The sequence below is a fragment of the Peromyscus californicus genome, unplaced genomic scaffold (genome assembly GCF_007827085.1).
Source record: "Peromyscus californicus insignis strain IS unplaced genomic scaffold, ASM782708v3 Scaffold_3__1_contigs__length_106647218, whole genome shotgun sequence".
Taxonomy (NCBI): Eukaryota; Metazoa; Chordata; class Mammalia; order Rodentia; family Cricetidae; genus Peromyscus; species Peromyscus californicus.
Window position 1 is genome coordinate 4,013,806 of NW_026294551.1, and position 15,272 is coordinate 4,029,077.

General features: G+C 47.9%; 1 protein-coding gene across 1 annotated transcript in view; it reads left to right on the forward strand.

The window, feature by feature from the left end:
- Positions 1–360: 360 nt before the first annotated feature.
- Cyth1 (cytohesin 1) overlaps positions 361–15,272 on the forward strand; it is a 91,370-nt gene continuing 76,458 nt past the window's right edge. The window contains exon 1 of the mRNA XM_052755782.1: positions 361–492. Within this exon, the coding sequence (XP_052611742.1) occupies positions 471–492 (22 nt within the window). The 5' untranslated portion in view covers positions 361–470. The remainder of the gene's footprint in view (positions 493–15,272) is intronic.

Below are 15,272 nucleotides of genomic sequence, written 5' to 3' on the forward strand. Positions count from 1 at the left end.
GGTCTCTGTAATCAGCCTGCTGGCTGGACTGCCCGCCTGGCCAATAAGCCACGCCCGCGGCCTACGCACTCTTGTGAAACTCGAAACCCGAAACTCTGCTCCGCCCCACGGAGGGTAAGGGGCGGTGCTTAAAAGCGAAGGCGTGGTTTAGGGCGGGGTCCCATATAGGCTGAGCCTACGGGGTCGCGCGTGCGTAAATGCAAGCCAAAGAGGCGTCCGTAAACACCTGGTTGGAGCCGGCGAGGCGTGGGGAGCGTTCACGCACGCGCGCTTTCGATGGGGGCGGGACCTTATGCCGGGGGCGGGGCCTCTGGTGGCGCGTGCGCAGGCGCGTGCTGGGCAGTGCGGGCGCGGCGCGGGGGGCGGGGCTCCGGTTCTCGGAGCTGGCCTGAGGGGCGAGCTGGTGTCTGGCAGGACTAAGGCTGCGGGAGGTCAGTGGCGGTCGGGGGCCGGAGCCGGTCGCCGGCGCCATGGAGGACGACGACAGCTATGGTGAGTGGAGCCCGGCCAGTCCGCCGTTCCTCTGTGCGCTTCCGCCGGCGTCCCCGGGACCCGGCGCGGGGCGCGGAGCTCTGGGTGGCCGTAGTGCGAGGGCCCGGGGGTGACTGGCCAAGCGCTCGCGGGCTTGAGGGTGGCCGGGACTGAGGGTCACCCGGACCTTAGAGTCGCCAGGAACTGTGTCACCCAGGCCTGAGGGTCGCCAGGAATTGAGTGTCACCCGGGGCTGAGGGTCACCCAGGCCTGGAGAGTCCGGGGCAGGGGTCTCCCGAGGCTGAGGGCGCCCGGAGCGGGTGGTGTTGAACCCGGTCTGACGGTCTCTGGGACCAGGGTTCCTCGGGTCTGAGGGTCGCTGGGGCTGAAGGTTTCCGAGTCTGAGGGGCCCCAGGAGGGGAGTCACCGGGGTTAGAGGGTCTCCGGGGCCGGGGTAACCTGGGCGCTGAGGGTCGCCAGGGTCATCAGGATGCCGAGGAGCCCCGGAGCGTCGAGGGTCGCCAGGGCCCGGTGGCTGGGGTCGGAGTCTCCCAGGCGAGTCGCCTGCTGCTTGTCACCCGCTTGGCTGGCGCTGCGACTGGCTGCGGGAGCCGCACGCCTGGCCTGCGTTCCCTAGTAGTTTCCGGCTCTCCGGAGTGTTAGAAGTTATGTGCCCCATCCAGCTCTTTGTTCCGAGATGAACACGAGTGGCCTGACCAGGGCCTCTGAGACGGGGACCTCGGCCAGGTTCGTGCTGCTGTCGCATTGTGAATTAGCTCCTGGTCCCCACGTCTGTCAGTCAGGGCCTGATCACACTTGGCAAGGAGATCAAGTTTGAGCTGTTGCCTACAGGTAGACGGAGGGTAATGACACCAGTTCATCAGGACAGAAGCAATTCAGATTCTTCCGGCTAACCCTGCTGGTGGTCAGCCAGGGCTCTGGTCCCTCAGAGGGTCTGCAGTCTCAGGATCTGTAGAAGGTTATTTGAAATGCTTTCCGTGATGTTAGCATTGTGTCCAGGAGGAATGGAAGAAAGGATGGCAGGTAGAGCAAGTGGTGAACTTTTCTGGTTTGGCAGGGAAGTACAGATGGGGAACTTAACGAGCTTAATGGAGCCAAACTCTGGTTTATTGCCTCACAGGCTGCAGCATTGCTTCCTTACACTCTGCCATGGGGGTATTAACATGCCAAAAGGGAAGCACGTTAGGTCTTTGCAGGTAAGCCGTAGAGAACTCTGACCTGGTGAAGCCGGGAGGGTTATGGCTGACAGCTTGACCCTGAGCTTTGAGTGTGTGAACACTGGCTGAATGTTAGAGGTGTGTGCCCGTTCAGTGGAATACAGGCCAGCCTTTGCTGCCTTCCAGGTGAAAGAATGTGTGCCTTCCTCTGTGATTGAAAAGCAGCCCCCTGCTGGCAGCCCCCAAGAGAGTGCTCATCCCCTTTGAACCCTCTGGTTTTTTCTTCTGCTGGAAACCTTCACAAGCTTTACCCACTGCTCTCTGGCTCTTGTCATTTGTTGCCTCTGGGCCCCAGTGTTCTGCCTTGCTTTGTTCCTGCCCTCCCCCGGTGTTAGTGCCTGCTGGGGGAGGCGAGAGGCTGCTGTTCTGGTTGGTTTTAATAGCACCTGCTTTGACTCAGGCATGACTTCTACTTGGAAGGGAGAAATGGGAGCCAGCAGACTGTTTTAGTTCCTGTTACTGCCGTGGACGGAGGGGCTCAAACCCAAATTTACCATATAGTTCTGGAGGTCGCACTGGGCTGATACCAAGATTTCATTAGGGCAATATTCCTTCCAGAGACTGGGGGGGGGGGGGGGGAGTCAGCTTCCTTCTCTTCAAGCTCTGGAGCCTGCTTGCTTCCCTTGGTGCATGGCTCCCTTCTGTCTCTTAGGCCAGTGGGTAGCATCTCTCCATTTTATCTACCAGCTGCCCTTTCATGAGGACACTTTTGCGTCACACCCACCTGGATAACCCAAGGGTAAGCATTGTAGCCATTCATAACTTTCTTTTACCATGTGAGGAAGCACTTTTTAAAGATTTGAGGGTTAGGACATTCACATTTTTAAATTTTTTTATTACATTTCTTTATTTATTTTATGCATATGGAGGTCAGAGGGCATCTTACAGGAGTTGGTTCTCAGCTTCTGCTCTGCTGGTCCTGGGATCACACTCAGGTTGTCAGGCTTGTCACCAAGTGCCTTGACCCACTAGGCCATCTCAGCTTCTCAGATGTGGGCATGTTTGCAAGCCAGTTTAGGAGAGCTGCACAGGGTGTCCCTTTGAACACCTTTACATCTTTTCATTTGGGAGGAACTAGAGGGACTGACTAAGCACAAGAAACTCAAGTATCATATAGTATAAAATGATCATGGCTGAGGGAGTCCGAGACTAGCCTCCCTTGCTTTTTCCCTTCCTCCTTCCCTCCCCTCCTCCCTCCTGTTCTCCTCTCTCTCCCCTCTCTTCCCTCCTTCCTTCCCTTCCCTCCTCTCCCCTCCCCTCTCTTTCCCTCCCCCTCCCTCCTTCCTCTCCTCCTTCCTTTCCTCCCCTCCCCTCCTCTGGCCTTGTCTTCTCTTGTTCCCGCTTCTCTTGCTCTTCTCTTTCCTTTTTGACTTGGCGGAGCACCTCCCTCTGATGCCTGGGCTGGCCTCAAACTCCTAGGTTTAAATGATCTTCTGCCTGAGCCTTCTGAGTAGCTGGCGCTGCAGTGTGTCTTTGTGTCTGGCTGAACCTGCCAGCTTGGTTTGCTCTGGTATCAGAACTACCCGTTCCCCTTAGAGGCTGTGCAGAAAATTGACTTGGACCAGTTTCCACATGTTAAGAGGAAACGCGTGCTGGGGATTCATGGAGCACATAAGCGTGCTCAGAGCCTCCATTGTTTTCTTCCAGATGAACTTCTTAAGCTGTAATACTTAGTTTGTGAAATAATAATCAACTCTTTCATGTGGCTTTGACATTTTTACACACAAATGTTTTAGCCAGATTTGCCCTGTGTTTGCTCCGGTCTGCCTTTGTGTTGGCCTTGGACCTTTACCACCGTTCTGTAGGAAAATGCATTTGGATTACAGAGCTGTCGGTTTGGTATTAAAAATGAAACCTTTGGAGCATAGCTCATGTATAGTATGCTGAAGACAGAGCACATATCTTAGAGGTTTGCTGTTCAGTTAAAGGAACTTTCAAAAGCAAACAATGAGGCCTGTCTTGACTGCAGCCTCTTTAGTATTTACCAGGCAGAGATCAATTGATAACTACACCTATGCAGGCTGTACCTTTCCTGGCTCTAGAAAGATCTGTGATGATGGCACCTGGAGTCCGCCAGACAGTACTGTTGGCTTATAGTTTCAACTATGTGTGTTCAGGAAGAAAAAAAAGTGTAAACTTAGATTCTGTGTACATCCTGTCTAGGACATAGACACTGGGTCTGACTGGAGTCAGATAGGGCTCTGTAATACTGCTAAGGGTTGTGGACACACAGCCATGTGAGGGCCTCCCTAGAGCAAATCTTCACCTTGCTGCACAGCAGTGGTGATCAGGTTGGGGCTAATTCCTGGAAACAAGGTCTCATGGAAGCCGTGCTTGTCACAAACTCACATGTCTCTCAGGATAACCTTGAACTCTGGTCTTCTGCCTTCACCTCCCAAGTGCTGGATTACAGATGTGCACCATTCCCAGCTTAACCTCTTTTCTAAGCATCATGTCCATATAAGTTTAATTTTGTTTTTGTTTTATGTGTATGACTGTTTTGTCTGCTGTATGTATGTGCACTATGTATGTGCCTGGTGCCCTTAAAGTTTGGAGGAGGGGTCATATCCCTGGAACTGGAGTTACAGAGGGTTGTGAGCCACCATGTGTGTGTGGGGGGGAGCTAGGAATCAAACCTGGGTTCTCTGCAAAAGCTCTTAACCATGGAGACAACTCCAACTACCATATAATTTTTTTTTCCTTGAGACAGGGTCTCTTTGTGTAGCTCTGGCTAGCCAGAGAACTTACTATGTACACGCGGCTGGCCTTGAATTCACAGAGATCTACCTGTCTCTGCCTCTCTAACACTGAGATTAAAGGTGCGTGCGCACCACCATGCCTGTCTTCCCCATATAAAAATTTAAAAGGAAAGCCCTTGGAATCTGCCCTTTATCATAGCAAACACACATTGAATACCTTGTTTCTGCTCCATTCAGATGGGATTGCTTAGGCAAACTGTCAACAGGTAATTGATCTTTATGTTCAGGAAAGCTTTCAAGTGAACTGAAAAGTTATCTCTTGCAAAAACAGTCTACCAGATATCCTGCATCCATCCAGCTCTTGATGTACCTGTGACGTCCTTTGTGTTGAGCTCCTGGATCCGGTGTAAGCAAAGTAGAATCACCTTTTAGTTAGATTATCAGCATTTAAGAAGAGTTGAGACAATCTCGGTTTCGGTTTCTTGGTATAGGGTGAGCAGCGAGGTAGGACATACAGGAAAATAGTTGCTTTGCATAGCATGTGGAGATTACTGAAGTGCAGCTGCTCTCTTGGTGTCTCTAGCCTTGGCTCATGAGGGAAGTGTACAAAGCATACTCAGGGCCAGGATGGGGAGATAAGAATAGATACAGCACCCAGGGCTTCCAGAATCACCTCTCATCTGTTCCTTCTGTCCATCCATCTCCTGTCGCCATGGTCACTGAAGACTGCCAGGATCTGACCTGATTTTTATGCATGGTTAGGTGTGGTGTCTAAAGCACAGAGGTGCCCCAGGAGAAGAACCCTGTGGTGTGTGGACACAGAACTGTCCTGAACTGTGGTTACTGTGGGAGCCTTGCCACAGGAGAAGCATGGGCGTGAAGGGCGGGCATGGAGGGGTAGGTTGTAGCAAGTCTGTTGGTGGAGCAGGGCCTCCGGGCAGTTGTAACTAATTGTATGTATCCAGGGCTCTGATAGGCACTTAAGGGAAAGAGTTGTAGAGTAGAAATAATCACTGTCAACAACAAGAAACCCATATGTTGTACTACAGCTGAAAGGAGAATTTATATCTAGATATAGGAAGAGCTGACTGTGCTGTACAGTGAGCCGTGGGGATCCATGAAGTTAGAGGATTGTGAGCCACCATGTGAGTTCCGGGAATCAAACCCAGATCCTCTGCAAAAGCAACAGTGCTCCTAACCACTGACACATCTCTCCAATCTCAAGAATAATTTTAAAGCTGATTTTCTTATTTTTATTAATTAATATTTATTTATTTGGAGCTGAGGATCGAACCTAGGGCCTTAGCGCTTGCTAGGTAAGCACTCTACCACTGAGCTAAATCCCCAACCCTGATTGTCTTTAAAGGAGAAAAAAGATAGAATTAGTGATTTATTTCCTTCCTTCCTTCCTTAACCTCCCTCCCCCCTCCCTTCTTTCTTTTCTTTCTTTCTTTCTTTCTTTCTTTCTTTCTTTCTTTCTTTCTTTCTTTCTTTCTTTCTTTCTTTCTTTCTTTTTTGGTTTTTCCAGAGTTTCTTGGCTATCCTAGAACTAGCTCTGTAGACCAGGCTGGCCTTGAACTCACGGAGATCCACCTGCCTCTGCTTCCCAAATGCTGGGATAAAAGGTGTGTGCCACCATCACCTGGCACTTTTTTTTTTTTTAATTTTTATGTGAATGAATGTTTTGCCTGCACGTACCATATGCATAACTGGTGCCTGATATAACTAGAGTTACTGATGGCTTGAGCCACCATGTGGGTGCTGAAACTTAAACTCAGATTCTCTGGAAGAGCAGGTGCTCTTAACCACATTTTCTAAAATGTTGACGCCTTAAGAAAGATATCCATATTTCTCACCATTGGTTGATCTCCTAGTTTCTCTGAACACTCAAATAATTGGCTCTTTCCTTTTAAGGGTCCACTACCTTTCTCATCAGTGTATATCCTGACTCCCCAGTTCTCAGGTTTGAAAACAAGAATGTTTTTTACATTCACGGGGTTCCCTACCCAAGGGAAGACTGACTTGGGGATTTGTGTCTCCTTCCTGGCTTCTGACCTCAAGCCTTGTAACCTGATTTCCTGTGTCCTTGGTTGTTCACAGGGCCTGGGCTCCTGCCAGGCCTCTAGAAACTCTCAGGGACTATGTGTAACAGCCTCTGAATGTGTATTTTGGCAGGATCTCAGCTAACTCTAGATCTTGAGAGATGTGGAATCACCCCATGCTTCTCTTGGGATAGGCTTAGATGTAGTAACAGAGCCGTTTAGGGTGACCTCCCAGTAGTGATGATTTTGCTTCAGAACCCTGGCAGGTGAGCACCTTCCCATGGCTGGTCCTTAGGAAGAAGGCGTTCCCTCCACCCTCACTTGGAGCAGCTTCTGACAGACTTTTCTTTGTCCCCACATGAGAGAAGAAATGGAACTTAGGAAGTGGATCTGGGAGTGAGGGAGTGGAGATGGGACCCATGGCTCGCCTTTGCTCTCTGCAGACAGTGAGGTGCACAGTGTTCTGGATAGGACCCGGAGCATGTGGCATTTGGAAGAGAGCTGCCTTTTTAAAAATTTTTTGTGCCTCTAGAACAGACACTGGGGCCTAAGATCCCGTATAGGCAGCCTAGCAACCACGGAGGAATAAGAGCTTGAACCAAGTCCCTTCTGGCCTTAATGTGCAGAGTTTGGGGTTTGCTTTCACTCTCCATCCCAGACGGGATTTCTGATTCTCCTGGGCATGTTCCACCATATGTAGAACCACTTTTCTTTGTTCTTCTGTGATCTAGTTGACTACTTTCACTGTTTTCAAATTTGGTTACACACTTAATGATTTGGTTTGAAAAGAACAGTTATGCAAATCGAGAGCTTTCCTAGAAATGTAAGACTGCCATAGTCACATATTCCTGAGTTGATGTTAACATGTCAGGGAGTGTAAGTATATTTAGAGTTCTTGATGCATGGTGCCAATTAGCTTTTCTAAAGGACTGTACCAGTGTGCCTCCTTCCTAGCCATGTGGGTACATGTGTTCATAAGTGCAAATAAGCCTGGTGGGGGGTTAGCGTCTAAGAGCTGTTCAATTAGAACTGATGTAGTGGTCATCAAAGGAGCCCTCATTAAATCTGTTGATTCCTAGCTAGGCTGGAAGTTTTTGTTTTGCATTCTTGTGTGTCATGAGCTGGCTATAGGACAGTGGGGCCTTAACCAAGATGAACTCTTCATGGCCTCTATCAAATCAGCTGATTTACATATTTTGCTAATGCGGATATTTTAAGCATGGGGGAAAGTAGATGTCAATTCTGATGAGAGCTTGAGCCAGATTTTGGTCAATTTTAGTTGCTTTGAACCTGTCACTGATTTTGTTCCTAAAATTAAAAATTTTCTGTCTTATAGTGTTATACCTCTGATTTACTGTATTTATGTTATACCTCTGATAACTGTATTTATGATATTCATTAATTACATTAATTGTATTGATTTATTACATTCATGATATGTCCTGATACTACTGTCCGTTTGTAGGGCTTTTCCATCACACAGATCAGAGATTCTGTACTTAGGAAATCATTGCTCTATATTCCTTTCTTCTCCATCTTGAGATAACGTCTAATCTTTCTGTCTCTATGAATTTGTATATTCTATATATTTCATGTAATACAATTCTATAGTATTTGTCCTTTTTTAATGTAAAAACATTTTATGTACAACTCCAGGAGAAATAATACACAGATAGCTTGAACATAATCGAGGTTATAATTCAGAAGTCCAGGGTTATTTGAAACTGGAAAATATTTTCTCTGTAGAAAATAATAAAAATGATAACATTTCCCAGTAAACCTTTTTAAGCCAAATAATAGCTGAATTATACATATAAATATTGATTAGATTCTGAGATACAGAAGAAACCTATCTTCATCTGTTCAGAAAGCTATGTTTTACTTAAGTTGTGTAAGTGAGATTCCTATTCATCTTCCCCTTCACTGTTTGATTTATGGTAGACATTTTTCTATAAGCTAATCCATATGATTCTTAATAGTAGAAAAATTACAATTATGAAGTAGCAATGAAAATAATTTCATGGTTGGGGCTCACCACAATATGAGGAACTGCATTAAAAGGGCTGCAGCATTAGGAAAGTTGAGAGCCAGAACTCTAGAGGAAACATTGCAAGTTAAATGGATGGTTAGTCTGGTTTTTAATGACAGACAGCTCTGTCTGTGGGTTTGTAGGCATGGTACTCTCTCTCCTTTCTGAATGTTCCATGTGTCAAAGGAGACCCTTTTGTCAGATAAAGTTTTGTCTTACCTGTTTGGAGCACCCAGGACTAGTAGGATATTACTCTCCTGTACAAACCAGGTGATGGCCTATTTTTTCAAGGGTGTGGAAGCAGATTAGAGGTCACTTAAGGTCAGGGCAGCCCTGACCAGCAAGCGTCAGAGGTTGGAGAACCTGAGCTGAAGATCCTTGGTGGTAGATCTCTCCTTTGTGCCCTTGACCAGGCTCCCTGCCACACCCAGGCCCCAAGAAGAAAGTCCTGCGGAGTGGGCTTCCCAAAGAAAGCTCTTGCCTGAACCTGTCCGCACTGCATCCCCAGCCCCAGCTTGGTTGTCTGTCTAATTAGTGTTGCTTAGTTTCAGTTGCAATAATAGAGGCCTGGAGGAGGTGGAGAAGCATTTAGAAATGTTCGAGAAGTGAATCCCACATCCTTTCAAACTGCCTGTAATGGTGTTTTGCTTCTCTTTGCCCCAGCAGATGGGGGCAGCAGGGCTTTACCAGGTCATTGTTCAGGGAGGGTGATGCCAGTGTTCCTGCAGTGGTTGACTGGGACTTGCAGCATGGGTCAGGACAGCACCTCCTGACTGCCATGTGCTCATGTGCACTGTTTTTGATTAGGGGTGGTCTTGAAGGTCTGTGTAGTCCTTTCTGCTGTTGCTGTGAAGGGTGCATTGGTGAGAACCTTTCCTGGCGACATCACTGGTCTATTTCCAGTAGCTGGTTTTTACTGCTTATTTGGTCAACAAGTAGTAGTCACTGCTCTGCTCCACACAGCCTAGGTGTCAGGAGGGCTTTGGACCTCAGAGAAGGACAGGGGCATGAAGGCAAGCCATGAAGGAGCACGTGAGAGTGGATGTGACAGGTACTGCATTGGGCAGGGGAACTGCCATAGAGAAACTGCTTGGACTTGTTTAGAAAGGTCATGTGATCTAAGTAGATGAATGTGGCAAACACACTGCGGGCCCAGGGAGAGGTAGGCCAGGAGGCCTGAGCTGCAGGTGTGGTGTGTGCCAGCACACGCTGGAGGGAGGAGGCCTGAGCAACTAAGAAGCAGCAGGAGCTCAGTGTGTGTGTGTGTGTGTGTGTGTGTGTGTGTGTGTGTGTGTATGAAAGTGTGTGTGAGATTGTGAATGTGTGTAAATGTGTGTGTGAGAGACTGTGTGAGTGTGTGTGTGTGTGAATGTGTATGAAAGTGTGTGTGAGATTGTGAATGTGTGTAAATGTGTGTGTGAGAGAGTGTGTGAGTGTGTGTGTGAGAGAGTGTGTGAGTGTGTGTGTGTGTGTGTGTGTGTGTGTGTGTGTGTGTGTGTATTTTTAAAAGATCTATGAGTTAGTCTGGCACAGAGGGCACAACCTTCCATGTGGAACATGCTGAGGGCCTAACTTGGGGCAGGAAGTAGAGGAGAGAATAAATACAGTGATGGACAGGAAGTGAACAAAATTTGGTTACTAGTGCTTGGGAGGGCACAACGTTGAAAAGACGTGAAGGAAGAGCCAAGGTACTCCAGTTTCTAACCTTGAGTGACTGCTTGGAGAACCCCTGGATTTTAACCTTCTGCAGCAGTGGACATCCTGCAGGAGTCTTTGGAACTTTAGACAGCTGGATTTGAATGAAAACTGAGACTATGAGTATATGAGTGGGAGGCGATGCCCGGGGCTGACCTCAAAGACTTCAACATGGCGCCTCAGGCACAGTCCTGCTGATGGGTATGAGAGAGGAGACCGAAGGTACAGGCATGCCATGCTTCAAGCAACTAGACTGTAAGTGGAGAGAGTAAGAGGGTGGGGAGAAGGCAAACCAGGATCATGCTCAGTAGCTAGAGGTGATGTAGAATGGAGAATGCTTTTTGCTTTTAATTTGTAGCCCAGGTGGCATTGGGCCCCCATGTAGCCAAAGGTGAACTTGAACTTGAGCCTTACCTCCTGAGTGCTAGGATGACAGGTGTGTACCCCTCCACCTGGTTTGTGTGGTGCTGGGATGGAACCTAGGGATGTGTGCACACTAGGCAAGCACTCTACTAACCAAGCCACAGCCCCTGCCCATAATAGAATAAAAAATACACATTTCGGTAGTTATTCTAGGCTAGTCTTGGGTCACACAGTGTTCCTTTGTGCTGGGCAGTGACCAGTAGGAGTGGCCTCTGATTTCGTTTCCCCTCCTGTGTCCTGTGTGTGGCAGCTGCAGACTGCATGTGCTTTTGGAATCTCTTCAGCATGTAACTTTCTCTTGAGTTCTGAGTCTCTGAAACATAATCTCTAACAACCATAATGACTGAAAGTTGGATGTTGAGTTTTTGCAAAATCTGGTGGTTTCAGCCTTGACCAGACTCTCTTGTCATCTGAAATCATCGTGATAGCTCATGGCCTCTCCATTCTGAAGTCCCTTCACACTCCATTAGCACCTTCACTTTGTCACCATTCATTTACCATCCTGGGTATTCAGGCCTGAAGTCATCATGAACAACCCCCCCACACACACACACACACACACACACACACACACACATCATCATCATCATCATCATCATCATCATCATCATCATCCTTGAGAATGCCATCCATCCACCTCCTTTGAGATGGGGGTCTCTTGTTGGCTTGGAGCTCACCATTTTGGCTAGGCTGGCTGGCCAGTGAGCCCCAGGGATTCCTTGCCTCTGCCTCCCAGCCCTGGGATCACAAGTACAGACCACTATTTCTAGCATTCTTATGTGGGTCCTGGGGATCAAACTTGGGCTCTTATGCTTCAAGACAAGCACTTACCGACAGAGCTGTCTCCTCCTCCTCCACCTCTTCTCTCTCTCTCTCTCTCTCTCTCTCTCTCTCTCTCTCTCTCTCTCTCTCTCTCTGTCTCTCTCTCTCTCTGTCTCTCTCTCTCTCTCTCGGTCTAAACTATTTTCCATCTGTCTGTCCATTTGTCCTTCTGTCAACTTAGATGAACCAACTTCCCTCTCTGCTAGGGCACTTGCTTGAGAACTTAAAAATACAGGTCCTGCTTTCAAAAAGCTTTTAGCTTGGCTCAGGGTGAACTGAATGTTTTCGAGAGTGCTTGAGAGCTGTGGCGGTAACAGGGTCGAGGCTGCGAGGCCTACAGGCACCTGGTTCCCATCCTGTTCCGTGTTGAGGGAGCGTTCCTGATTGGGGTTACCCTGTGAACTGCTTCACCATGGTAAGCTGCACTTGCAGTTTAATCCCCACTGAGGGATGGAGCGTTGCAGGATTGTTGTCAATGAGGGCCTTTCTCCTCCTATGTCCTCTTCTTCCTCCCCATGCTTCTCCTGCTCCCCTTGCTCTCCCCCACCCCTCTCTCTCCCTCCTGACATCACCAGGACCATGCTGTTCTTCCAGTGGACTTGCACTGTCCTTGGCTCGTTCTCCTTGCCCACACCTGTTATACACATTTTATTTATTCTATGCTGTATATGCTTTTTTGAAAACCCACTTTTAAAACTTTTTTTTTTTTGTCTTCCCCTCATAACTGGGCATAGATAGTTCTGTGTCTCAGCATGGCCTGTATTGCAGGTTACTGAATCATTTATATTGAAAGAATTGTTGTGACTCTTAGGGTTGAAGTGTTTGTGGGGTCACAGGTAAAGGTAGTTTCTGTCTCCTAAGACTCCTGGGTTGTACTAATTTGGCCCATGACCTCTTAGAGGCTCTGGCAAGCAAGTTGGTGTAGTAGCATCAGGGTCATGCAATCTGGTCTTGGATTCCCTGGAGCCCAAACACTTGCGGTTGGTGGCTGGGCAGCCAGATTCACAGGCACCTAGAGCCTTGTGTGGCAGAAGACAAAGGTTGTCAGTGGAGGAACAGAACAGAGCCAGGTAGTTATAGCTCCAGAATCTGTGTAGCTGAGCTCTGACTGCGAGGCTTCGGGAGGAGAAGCAGGCTTTGGTGAGGGTCATCAATAGGCCAGAGAGCTCAAGCGTTGCAGTTAAGAATGAACTTTGGGGCTTAAGTCCAGAACTGTGAAGTAAAACCACTGTCTTTGAGGGACTTCTGAAAAATCAGTCTCGTGTCCCCTGGCACCATAGGCTCAGCTGTGGACTGTGGGTCTCAGGAGCACATCCAGTGCCCTGGAAACACTGCCATCTCATTCTGATGCCTCCTGGCAGACTGTCACTCTTGTGAGGATGACTACCTGCTAATTGGACTGAGTGGATGGAGCTTTGGAGGAACTTGCTGGTACTCTGACAGCCACCTCCTGCTGCTCCGATTTTGGCTGGAGAGTTAAAGGGCGATTTCTTCTTTCCCTGTTTTCTAACCACTGCTGAGATATCTTACAGGTGCTCTCTATTCAGATTGCAGTCACACAGCATGGAGGAGGCGGGATTCTGCAAGGATGGCTAGGGTTAGACTTGGAAGGTCATCTTACAGTGTAATGGCCCTCCGACCTCCCAGCCTGGACTCTGCCTCCAGAGGAAGCAGCACTTTGGGAGTGTACCACAGGGCAGCAGGAAGGCTCCTCTGTGTCTGGAAGGTCTCAGAGGCCCAGTGGTTCCTGCTGCCGTGACCTCTGACCCTGCTTGTCTCACTCAGCAGACAGGACTTCCTCTCTTGTTACCTGATCCAGCCTACAAGTTTAGCAGGGCTTGGCATGTTGGCTCTAAGTTTGTTGACTGAATCCTAAATCTCTGCCCCAGTCTGTTTCAACATAGGACCTAAAGTCATAGGATTGCTAACGGCAGCCGTGAGTCCCACTTAGAACCAGAGCCCCTTGTAGCTTGTGCATGTGACTTGCTTCCCTCTTCTCTGGGTCTGTGGTCTGTCTGGAGGTCTGGTTCCTGATGCAGCTGGCTGTGGAGCAAAGCAGTCAAGTCTCACTGTTGGCGTTTTGGGACAGTGAGGAGGCACTTTATGCCTTTGCTTTGCTTTGTTTGTTTGTTTGTTTGTTTGAGACAGGGCTTCTCTGTGTAGCCCTGGCTGTCCTGGAACTCGGCTCTGTAGACCAGACTGGCCTTGAACTCAGAGATCTGTCTGCCTCTGCCTCCTTCTGTTGTCCTTCTGTCAACTTAGATGAACCAACCTCCCTCTCTGCTAGGGCACTTCGAAGTGCTGGGATTAAAGGTGTGTGCCACCACTGCCTGGCTTTGTTTGTTTGTTTGTTTGTTTGTTTTAGACAGTGTCTAACTATGTAGCCTCTGGCTGGCCTGGAACTTGCTATGTAGACCAGGGGTGGTCTTGAAGTCACAGAGATATGCCTCTCTCTGCCTCAGGAGTGCTGAGATTAAAGGTGTATGTCCCAGATCACTTTGTGCCTTTGAGATTTCAGTACAATTTTTTTAATGGACATTTTCTTGAAAAATATGATTATTCTATACTTGAAAGATGATTGTACCTAGCTGGGCAGTGGTAGTGCATGCCTTTAATCCCAGCACTTAGAAGGCAGAGGGAGGTGGATCTCTGTGAATTTGAGGCCAGCCTGATCTACAAAGTGAGTTCCAGGACAGCTGGGGCTGTTACACAGAGAGAAAGTAAGAAAGAAGTGTGTTGCAGTTCACAGGGAAGGGCAGTCATAATCCTTACAGCCTGCACTCTGTGGCTCATCAGAGTGCTAGGTCAGAAAGGTGTATTGTTGCTACCCAGCCTTTAAGATGTTTCTGTGCTCTCTTCCAGAATAGAGCTAGTTCTCTTCTGTTTTCAGGCAGTGGAAATATCTCTGAACAATGGGACACATAGGAAAAGGAGTTCCTTATTCTGGAAGGATGTTGTTTGGTGATTGTCTGTCCTTTCCCTACATCATGTGGACACACTGTGGAGGACGCAGGAGAGTGTTGCTGTGCTGAAGGCTCACTTTCTACTCTGAATAGATCTAAAGCCAAGTTTTTGCTAAATACTAGTGTCCTTCCCTTTCTGGACATTGTATTAACTTCCATTTTCTTAAACATATAAACTTGTGTGCACAGCATTGTAATAAGGGGAATTAAACATGTGCCTCTCAAAAGTATGTAACATAGCCTCAAAGATCAACAGAGAAAAATGTGGTTCTCAGCACTTGTGGCTCTGAAAGAGCTTTAGTCAGCTTGAGGGAGTCACAGTGATTTTCTTATGCTATCATATCCCTAGGTCAGTGCATTTCTACACCAAAACAGGTCGAGTTTCACCTCCTTGCAGGCAAGGGCTGTTGTGAAATATTATTTTAACTATGTAAAGATGTGTTACATTTGTTTATGTTGCAGAATATTAATTTAAATATGTGAAAGTGTGTTACACTTGTGCATGCTACATTTGTTTAACAATGTAGAGATGTGTTGCTTTGCCTGCCTAAGGCACCTGATTGGTCTGATAAAAAGTTGAATTTTTATCAACTTTTATCAGAAATTTTATCAACCAATAACTAGGCAGAGGAGGGGTAGGCGGGGCTGGCAGGCAGAAAGAAGAAATATCTAGGCTTGAGAGAAGAGAGATTGAGGGAGAAAGAGAGGGAGACTTCCAGGGCTAGCCAGTCAGGCAGCTGCCAGCCAGACACAGAAGAAGCAGGAAAAGTAGGACATACAGAATGAAAGGAAAGTAAAAAGCCCTGAGGCAAAATATAGATGAAGAGAAACATGTTAAGTTCTAAGAGTTAGTGGGACAAGCCTAAGATAAGGCCGAACATTAATAACTA